The sequence below is a fragment of the Numenius arquata genome, chromosome 12 (assembly GCF_964106895.1).
Source record: "Numenius arquata chromosome 12, bNumArq3.hap1.1, whole genome shotgun sequence".
Taxonomy (NCBI): domain Eukaryota; kingdom Metazoa; phylum Chordata; class Aves; order Charadriiformes; family Scolopacidae; genus Numenius; species Numenius arquata.
Window position 1 is genome coordinate 15,925,104 of NC_133587.1, and position 10,321 is coordinate 15,935,424.

The 10,321-nt window shown below is 57.1% G+C and overlaps 1 protein-coding gene across 1 annotated transcript in view; it reads right to left on the reverse strand.

Annotated features, from left to right (window-relative positions):
- Nucleotides 1-6,338: 6,338 nt before the first annotated feature.
- Nucleotides 6,339-10,321, reverse strand: part of CEP250 (centrosomal protein 250) — a 29,934-nt gene continuing 25,951 nt past the window's right edge. The window contains exons 27-31 of the mRNA XM_074157689.1: nucleotides 9,191-10,321; nucleotides 8,471-8,626; nucleotides 7,946-8,059; nucleotides 7,741-7,791; nucleotides 6,339-7,006 (exon numbers count right to left, since the gene is read on the reverse strand). The exon at nucleotides 9,191-10,321 is cut by the window's right edge and continues 1,704 nt beyond it. Coding sequence (XP_074013790.1) covers nucleotides 6,719-7,006; nucleotides 7,741-7,791; nucleotides 7,946-8,059; nucleotides 8,471-8,626; nucleotides 9,191-10,321 — 1,740 coding nt within the window. The 3' untranslated portion in view covers nucleotides 6,339-6,718. The remainder of the gene's footprint in view (nucleotides 7,007-7,740; nucleotides 7,792-7,945; nucleotides 8,060-8,470; nucleotides 8,627-9,190) is intronic.

Genomic DNA, 10,321 nt, shown 5'->3' on the forward strand with positions numbered 1-10,321 from the left:
CTTTCTCTCTCTCTCTCTCCCTCCCCTCCTGTGATAGAGAAGTGGGGAGAGCATCTGTCCTTCGTTTCAGTGGCCGGTCCAGCCCAAACCATGACAGGGAACAAACTTCATTCTCTGCCCGGGAGAGCTGCCCGGGGACCCTGTGGCCCTGGAGCCACACACCTCCTCAGGACGCCCTCCACAAGCCTCTCGGCTACTGCCCTCTTTAACGACTCGGGCCATGGGCAAGGGCTGCTCCCCTGCCCCAGCGCTGCCCAGCCTCCAAGGGTCCCACCGAGGGTCTTCAGAGACAGCGCAGGGGGAATGGCCTGTCCCAGCAGAGCTGGGGGCTCTCTCGGAGCTGCCTTGGCTCAAATGCCACCGCAAGGACAAGCTCCAGCCCTGCCCATGGACTGCCTTGACCCTCTTGGTGTCACCTGCACCTGCCCGTTGTTGTTTGGAATTGACGCTGGCTTTGCTCTGGGGCTTGGCCTTTGGGCTTCTCTTCTGGCTGGTCACCTCCTGACCCGTAAGAGCTGTTGTGTGATGAGACCGTCAGCAATGGAGGATGAGGAGGGGCGGGTGGCTCAAAGGCGCAGCAGGTGCTGCCTGGAGACGGGGCTGGCGCTTGTCAGGAAGGGCTATCCATGAAATGGAAGGTGAACTTGCATGAAATAGCTGAAGAGACACTTTTCTGAGGGGTGTGGAGGCTGCCAGGCACGACGGAATCACGGAATTGTTGGAAGGGACCTTCTAGAGATCATCTAGTCCAACTCCCCTGCCAAAGCAGGATTGCCTATAGCACATCACTCAGGACTGCATCCAGGTGGGTCTTGAAGATCTCCAGAGAAGGGCACTCCACCACCTCCCTGGGCAGCCTGTTCCAGGGCTCTGGCACCCTCACCAGAAAGAAGTTATTCCTCATATTTGAATGGAACTTCCTAGGTTCCAGCTTGTGCCCGTTGCCCTTCTTCCTGTCACTGGGAACCACTGAAAAGAGTCCAGCTTCATCCTCCCTCAAACCACCCTTTAGATACTCGTAAGCATTAATAAGGTCTCCCCTCAGCCTCCTCTTCTCCAGGGATGGTTGGGTTCTTCCCAACAGGACAGGAAGGAAGTCTAAGTGTTGGGATTATTAATTTGGGGGGTGTGTAGATATTAAGATGCTCCCCTTTTAAGGGGGCTCATCCCCATGCCTGCTGCGTATCCCGTTGCCATGGCCCGTGTTCCATCTGCAACTGCCAGTGCCCAGCAATGGGCACAACCGCACCCTTCTGCCCCGCGCCCCACAGCCCTTCTGCCCTGCTCCCAACCACTGAGACCCACAACCCAGCCCTTCCCTTCCCGCCTGATCCCAGCACCTACTTCCCACCTGCCTGTTGCCATCTGGCATCACGAAGGCCCCGAGGAAGAGGTCGATCCTGCTGGCAGAGGTACGGTCCTGCTGCATGGTGGTGGGCACCCCCCACTGCCCAAGCAGGCACCGCGGGGATCGCGTGGGGTGGGGACCCCGCACTGGGGAGCTTGCGGGACCGGGAGCTTGGCTCGCCCTCTCCCCCCAGCCCTGCAAGGCCAGGGGCTGGCAGAAGCCCTCCTGGGCAGCTCATGCCCTGCTGGGATGGAGCATCCCTGCGCGGGGGGACACATCCCCGGGGGATCCCAGGGTGCCCCGGGCTGGTGCCGCAGGGATGCTCGCCGGGAGCAGCCGGGTGCTGCCCGGAGCCTGAGACGGTGCCTCCTCTGCCCCTTTCCAGGCTGGAGCTGGCAGATCCGAGCCCCCCCCAGGGAGCAGCACCGAGCCCAAAGGATGGCTTCATAGAGTAAGGAGCTTCTGGGTTCTCAGGCAGGCGTGGGGCCAGGGTCTGAGTGGGGGGCGCTGGGGTCTGGGCCCCGCGGGGCAGGGAGCAGGGAGCAGGGCTGCTCACCCCTGCCCTCTCTGCTCCGGCAGATCCAGAAGACCTTGCCAACTGCCAAATTAGCGAAGGAGAAAAAGATGAGGAGCCTCCAGCTGCAGGCGCTGGCCAGGGACTCTTGGTGGGTGCTGGTGTCCAAGGAGCCACCCAGGTCCAGCCAGCTCCTGCTGGGGATGTGCCCAGGGGCCCCATTCCCCACGGCTCTCCCCAGGCAGTGAGAGCATCAGGGTTGCTGGGACTCCCGTCCCACGGACCCTCTCAGCTGGCAAGGGCGCGACCAATGCACTTTTCTTCTAGCCTTTGGGCTTAGGTATTGTCACCTTGCCCTGGGGGCTGGGGAGGCGGCTGCCAGCAGGGTGGACGTGGGGACAACTGAAGAGATGGAGGTCGTAGTCATTGAAAATGAAGCGATGGAGGTGGACGAGGAGGTGGAAGAGCCAATGGACTCGGTTTCCCCAGCAGCACAGGCACGTGGTCCCCATCCACTGCCCACAGGGAGGGAGGATCTCCCGCCACCGGGCTGGGGCTGGGGCTGGGGTGGGTGTCCCCGCTTCAGGGACACGGTGCCCCATGCCCTCGTCCTGGTGGCACAACCACCCCCACCGCACTGCCCTCAGCCCCCATCAGCTTTGGGACGGGAGCAGTTTCTTGGGGCCATGGCACCCAAATCTCACCCGGAGCCCAGCCAGGGCTCAGCGCTGGCGGCAGAGTCCTGCTCTCCCCTACGTGTCCCAGGGCTGTGGCCATTGAATGCCCGTCAGAGCCAAGCCCCAGCCGAAGCAGCTGCTGCCGCTGAGCCGGCTCGGGAACCCCAGCTCTGCTCGGCGGGCACTGCTCGTTAGCCAAAGGGCCCTGCCGCTTGCTTTGCTTTCAGGGCCAGCAGAGCTGCGGGGAACAGCGGCAGCAAAGGAGAGGAGGATCCAAGAGGAAGGGCTGTAAATAGTTGTTTAGAGTTGGGTTTTTTCAATAGTTCTAGAGAGTTGGTTTTTTGTTAATAGTTTTCCAGAGTTGTTATTCTGTAAATAGTTGTTGAAAGTTGTTGTGTTGTTAATAAAGAGTTGTATGTATGTTTTTCAGACCCAAGCTCTCTCTGTGTTGCCTTGGGCACCTGCAGCATTTGCAGAGCTGTGGTTTCCTCTTGCTGGGCGTTCCTGGGGCTGGAGGGGGCTGGGGGTGCTGGCACGGCCGCCCCCGGGGCAGGGTGTCCCTGTGCACAGAGGGGTCCCGCTGACGCAGGGGAGGGCACTGGGCAGCAGCGGGGTTCATGGGCTGCTGGAGAGTGGTGTCCCCAACAGCAAAGGGGTCCCCAGCAAAGCCTGAGCTCTGAGGTGGCTGACCCCTGCCGTGATGCCATCAAAGCAGCAGGAGACCTTCTGCTCCCCTTCCTTCTGGAGGGAAAGGAAAGGGACTCATGGGGCAAAAGGCAAAATCTTGAAGTCTTTGACCCTGCCCACGCCCAGGGCTTTGCTTCTCCTCCTGCCTGGCTTTCCCCTATGCCATGACAAGAGAAGAAGTCCCAGGCAAAGCCCTCCTTGCCCTGCCGCCATTCCTGCTGTTGGCAGTGGCCCCGGCCCCTGGTCCCCACTTGGGGCGACCCGGGGAGTGGGTAGCGCAGGCTGCGGGGGAGAGGCTGCGGGGGCCTTTGGGGAGAGGGAGGTGGGGAAGCGGTGCCCTGGGGCCCGTAGGTGGGCGCAGGGTCCCTGGCCGTGGGGTGCGGGGAGCCGTGGGTGCTGGCAGAGTCCCGAGGGGACGCGATGCTGTGCGGTGCGGGGGGGGCAGGATACGGGGAGCCGCGGGGGGCCGGGGCTGCGGGCACGGGGCTGCCGCCGGGCGCTCGTTACCCGCGGCCCCGCCGCCTCCTTCATTAGCCGCGGCCACAGCCGCTCATTAGCGGCGGGCGGGGTCTGGCGCCCTCCCCGCGGAGGCGGGCGGGGGGCGCTGCCGGCCGTGGGGGCGCGGGCAGCGGCAGCGGCGGGGCTGGAGCCCGATCCCCAATCCCGATCCCCATCCCGATCTCCATCCCGATCCCGATCCCGACGCCGGGCGGAGGCGGCGGCGGGATGGGGCGGCGTCGGGGCCCGGCCGAGCTGCCCCTCGTCCTGGGGAAGGCTGCCCGGGCGGGGGTCGGGCTCTGGGGTGCCCGGACGGGGCTCTGGGGTGGCGGGCTGGGGAGGGGCCGCTCCCTGGCGTGTGGAGGCGGGGGACGATGCGGGGCCCCCTCTCTCCCTCCCTCCTGGCTGGCTCGGTGCTGGGCGTCTGTCCCCGGTGGGTGCCGGCTGCCGGGGCTGAGCTGGCCGTGCCCCCCGCGCCTGTCCCTGCCCCACACGGCCCTGCCGCTTGCTTTGCTGCCAGGGGCAGCAGAGGTTGTTCCTTCTCAGAGGGATCAGACCTGTGTTGATAGTCGGTGCCAAGGAATGGGGTGCAGAGAGGCTCTTGCTTATACCTATTGCTATCATGACCAAGGGCGGCTGACTTTGTTGTTTGCCCGTTGGAGAGTTGGGAACCAACAGATCCAACAAAAGCAAAGATCCAATAGAAGCCCTTCCCTCCCCAGGAGAGCCAGTCTTGGTTCCAAATTGGACTCTTTTTAGGGACAGGACACAATAGCCGTGGGGCTGGTCCATAAAGCAAATTAGACAAAAGCAAACATAAGGGATACAAGATCTGCTGGATACAAGACCAACACCCCCAGAGAGCCCCTTGTTTAATTGCACAAACGTCATCAGTTGTACCCACAGATGGGATCCCTGATGCTGGACTTCTGCCACAATCTGATCGATGCAATGGCAAAAGTCCTCCACTTGCCTCTCCTGACATTCCAGCTCAGGGATGCTCGGGATGCTCTGACGGATAGATGTTTACGCACTTAAGAATTCTTGAAGGACCGGAGTCGAGGCTTGGAGTTGGAATCCCAACCATGCGTCCTAAGAGGAGTTTTCACTTTGCCTCTCCTCATAAAAGAAAGCAGAGGAAAAGCAATAAACGCTGAGCTTGACTCAACTGGGCCAGTCACGGAGCTGAAATAGCTGAATATTACAGAATCACAGAATGGTTTGGGTTGGAAGGGACCTTAAAGACCATCCAGTCCCACCCCCTGCCCCGGGCAGGGACACCTCCCACCAGACCAGGTTGCTCAAAGCCCCCTCCAACCTGGCCTTGAACCCCTCCAGGGATGGGGCAGCCACAGCTTCTCTGAGCAACCTGGGCCAGGGTCACAGTACCTGTGACACAGCACCACCCTCACAGCAAAGAATTTCTTCCCCAGATCTCAGCTCAATCTCCCCTCTTTCAGTGTCAAACCCTTCCCCCTCATCCTATGGCTCCCCTCCCTGATCACAAGTCCCTCCCCAGCTTTCCTGGAGCCCCTTTAGGGACTGGAAGGGGCTCTAAGGTCTCCCCAGAGCCTTCTCTTCTCCAGGCTGAACCCCCCCAAAACTCTCTCAGCCTGTCCTCACAGCAGAGGGGCTCCAGCCCTCCCAGCATCTCCGTGGCCTCCTCTGGCCCCGCTCCAACAGGTCCATGTCCTTCTGCCGTTGAGGGCTCCCGAGCTGGGTGAAGGGTCTCCCCAGAGCAGAGGGGCAGAATCCCCCTCCCGCTGGGGACGTGACCCTTGAAAGACACATATGTGTCTTAGAAAATATTACATGGCAAATATATATTTTAAGAAACCGGACCCAGGATGCCTTTGGGAAAAGAACACTCAGTTACAACAGGTTTCTAGAATGACATGACAAAATAGGTTGGCCTTAGAGATGTTGTTCTGAGAAGACCATGGAGTTTATGGTGCATTAAGTCACGCTGAAGAATGCTGTGTTACAGTTCACACCCCACTCCCTCGACTGAAGGAGCTCACGCTCAAATGAAGGAAACTGCTGCCCAGACTGGGGAACTATTCTACGCTTCACAGCCCAAGGACTGGTTTGAAGGATGGAGTCCGAGTTCTGGGGCAGGATCAGCCCCGAGATCGTTAGGACTCACTGGATGGGGAAAGTGGCTACTGAATATGGGGCTAACGCTGTCATGTGGATTTTTATTTTTGATGATCACGATGTATGACTAATCATTTATTCTCTTCAGCTTCCTCTCTCCTTTCACCCTCTGCTCGCTATGGATGGATCACCACCTGAGGAGAAGACAATCGAGACTCCACCAACTGTTTGAGCCACAGGACAGTGCAAGAGACAGAGAAGCCAAAAGAGTTCAAGTCTCAGACACTCGGCAGGAGAAAAGAGCCGGATGGCGCCTTCCTGAAGCCACCTTCCCTCCCTTGGGTCACCATCTGAGCCAATATTGCCCCTGCCTTTCGCCAGTGAGGGGGAGGGAGACCAGGAGTAGCCCCCAGCAGCAGCCTCTGAAGAAAGCAGGGGAGCAACAGGACATCATTGCAAGATTTCTACTCAGAGCCTGTGCAGCATTTTGGAGAAATAAAAGCAGAAAAAAAAAATTCAATAAGAAGAATTTATTTGTAAAAATAAAAGGAGACAAAAGGTCTTTGTATCCAGTGCAGAAACCAAGTTGAAGTCTCCTGTGGAGGGCTGTGTGCAGACTGAGGAGGCACCCTGTGGTGGAGTGCTTGGGAAAAGGAGACATTTTACCTGCTCATCAGGTTCCTCCTGCTTTTCCAGGCCCATGCCTGACCCCATCCACACCAGCCGGCACCATCTTTGTCCCACCACTGCTTCTGCAGGGGAACCTGTAGCCAACGCTATGCTCGGAACTTCTACTTCATGACTTGGGCCTTGAACCAAGCCCCTGCCACAGTTCACCAGCCACAGCAGGTCCCTGAGTTGGCTTCTGCTGAGGCCCTTCGCTGCACACTGGTTCTGTCACCGCAGGTCATCGCCTCTGGCGCATCTGGCTGTTGAATGCAAGGGCTGTCTCTCAGGAGAGTGATGGTCTGGAGATACTGGTGCCAAGTTAAGGTTCAGAGAGCGATCGAGCTTCTGGGTCTCTGCCTCCAGAACAGCTGCTTTGGGATCCCGGACCACAGCTGCCAAGGAGTCAGACAGCTCTTGGTGAAGGTCTTGAAGCTCCTGGCTGGTCTTTGCACAGCACTCAACGTAGTCCTGCTTGTATTTTCGTTCCTGTGCCAGCTGCATCTGTAGAAGGGACACCTGCAAGGGGCCAAAGGCCGAGCTCAGACAAGCCCACACTGGTAGGGCCAGCTGTAGCTCCAAGGAACTGGCTGTCAGGGAAGTCGCTCCCTCCAACACCAGCCCTGACAGACACTTGGTCCTCATGGGATGGAAGTGACAGGTTCCCAGAGTCCCCCTCCCCTCAGCTCAGATTATCAACAAGTGGAGTTTCTTTCTGGCTGCCATTCACATGTACAACACCCAGATATTCCATGGAGATGAGAGAGAGAGGTGTTGACAGGATTTAGTGACCCAGCTCTTTTTCTCCAGAGAGAGACTGGGGCTGCTGCCACCTCAGTTCCACAAGCTTTTTCCTCAGCAGGAGGCTACCGGTCACACAAGGCACTGAACAACTGTTCTGGTTTCATCCCACTTAAAAACATGACAGCGCATGGAAAGGGAAAATGGGAAGGGTCAACAAGATGAGTAAGACTCAAGGGGAACGCCCTTAGACTATTCTCTATTTCCAGGTGAGTTCCAGTTTTCTGAGCTTCCTCCAGTCCCTCTCCCACCCTGCCTGACCCATCAGCACGACTGAGACTAGACCTGGGTGAACGATGCTGTCTGGCCATGGCCAAGGGATGGGTCTGACTGGGTGTTCCCACTGGCTGGTGCTCTCCCTTCCCCACAGCCAAACAAAACCGGGGCCGGAGCATCGGACAAAGCTCTGCCCACCAGCACAGCCCCAGCACCTTCCGATGAGAGCTCCTCACCTGGGTCTGCAACTCAGCCAGGCGACGACGGCAGCACACGGGAGACTCCTCCTGGGAAGGAAAGGCAAGGATTTCCTTTTGGTCTCCAGTCTGGTCAGGGCCAGGGTCTACATTCACTTTCCATGAGGTTTATCCTGGGGGGCTGCTGCCACCGTTCCTCCATATGGCCAGAGCCTCCTCCCACCCAGTAAGACTCTGCTCTCACCTGCCGAGAAGCCGGCATCTTGTGCTGCTCAGACTGGGAGAGAGAAAATCCGCAGGCATCTGGCAGCACCCGACCTCGGCAAGATCTCCTCAGCCTCCTCCGTTCACTTTCCACCTGCACGTTGGACAGGAGAAAGGGTCACAGAAACCTGCCACCAAACAAGGAGCAACAAGACCTCTGGACATCATGGCAAAGAGGTGGCTGCTCAGAGACCGGGAACTGAACCAGAGGTCACTGGGGGCCAAAAGCACTGGGAGGAGCCGATGGAAGAGAGCGAGCAAGAAGAAAGAATTCCTGACACAAGAGTGTCCCGTGTCTGGGGACACCAGGGCAAGAAGGGTAACACTGCAGGGAATGTGTATTTGCGAAGGCGCCAGAAGAGAGAGAAAAGACAAAAGTGTGTGTCCACAGAGGCCATTGGGAGAGGGAAGGAAACAAGACAAGGACTCCAAAGGGCTGTCTGTGGAAATGCCTCGTCTTCCAGAGGCCGCGAGGCTGTGCAGAGGCAGCCAAAGCCTGTTTTACCTCCTCAAGAGTCCTCCTGAGCTCAGCATTGTATTGCTTCAGCTTCGTCTTCTCCTGGTCCAGCCTTGCCACTGCTTGCTGCAGACGTTCCAGCCGCTGCCACAGGAGTCTCTTCTCCAAGAGCCAGGACAGCTGCTGCCCATCTGCAACTGCCTGCTGGGGATTCAGAGAGGAGATGACGTGAGCTGGGGCCACAGAAAGGGGAGAAGGGCCAGAATCCACACCTCAGGGAGAGCGATGGGCTGAGGAACGGACAGTGCTACGTCCCTTCTTCTCCTCCTGCTCCACAGGCCCAAACAACACTCTCCCTTCCCAGGGGCCCTCCTCCAGATCACCCTGGAGAAATCCACACACATTTGCCTGCAGGCTTTTTGCCCCACGGCACAAGAACATCCTGAATGTGCAGTGAAGCCTTCAACCCAACCAGGCAAGGGTACCAATTCCATTCTCTCTAATCCCCTGGAAAAGCTGGGCCTCAGAAATCTCCATCTCTGAAAGCATCCTCTAAGCACCATCAGTGTCGCTGCTCTTCAGCTGTCCTTAAAATACCCTACTGTGTTTAGAACATTAGTTTGGGCAACTGTGCCCTTTCCTTTCCATGCCAAATCCTAACCACAACACGTTGGTTAACCTTGCCTGGATAGGAGAGAACCAACCACCCACCCCAACTTTTGGACTGGAGTTAATTTTAGTTGGCAGATGATCGGTCACAGTGCCTACCTGAAGATGGAACCGGTCCTTGTCCCTCTCTGAAACCATACCCTGCAGGATGGCAATTTCTTCCCTCAGAGTCCCATTGGCCGTTTCACTCTTGGAGAGTGCAAGAGTCAGTGTTTGTGCCTTCTGTTTCCATTCAATTTCTCCACTTTCAGTATGCTTCAAAATAGCAACCACATGCTCCACTTCTTCCCTCTTTGCTTTCCGCTCATCTTCCAGTTGTTGGGTCAGCTCCTTCTGCCTTTGCAAGAGATGGTCTCTCTCCTGGAGAACTTTCTTCTTCTCTTCCTCCTCTTCCTCCCATTTTTGGAGTTTCTGGATTTGTTTCTTGAGAGTCTCCATATCATCTTTCCATTGCAAAGCTGATGTTAATTGTTTGAGGAGCTCACTCTGCCTCCTGAGCTCTTGTTCTCTCCCTCTCAGAGTCTTCTCTAAAGAGCTGACTCTGTCTCTCTGAGACATGATCTCTTCATCCTTCTTTGTCAGAGTCTGCTGAACATGCTGGAGATCTTCCCGGAGACCTCTTATCTCCTCTTCTATCTCTTTTTGCTCACCTTGAGCCTTGGTCTTCTGTTCCCTCTCAGGCAAGGCTTCTTCCAGGAGCTTCTCTTGCTCTCTGTGGTGGCTAACCTCTTCGTTCTTCTCTGTTAGCCTAAGCTGGAGGTTCTGCAAGGTCTTCAGTTCTTCTTCTTGGTGCTGGAGTTTTTGCAGAAGAATTTCATTGTCTTCATCTCTTTTCCTCACCGCTTCCTCGAGCAGATTCACTTGTTTCTGGCACAATGTTAGTTCTACTTTCATGCCTTCGTCACGAAGCTGGAACATGTTCATTTGCTCTGTTTGCCTGAGGAACTCCAAACGGTTCTCCTTCACTATTTGGCTCATTTTGTCCAGATCTTGCTGTAGACTCTTGGCCTGCTTGCCTTCCAACTCCTTCTGCTCTCGAAGCTCCTGAACATGCTCTTGCAAAGACACTATCTCTTGGTCTCTCGCTTCTAGAGAAGACTCGGCATGTTCTAGTTTTTGCAGTATGACTTTAGTCTGCATCTCCGCCTCCTCCTTTTGCTGTTGAAGCTTGGAGATACCCTCCTCCAGAACACCTACCTTTTCTTCTCTTTCTTTCAGAGTCAGTTTTGT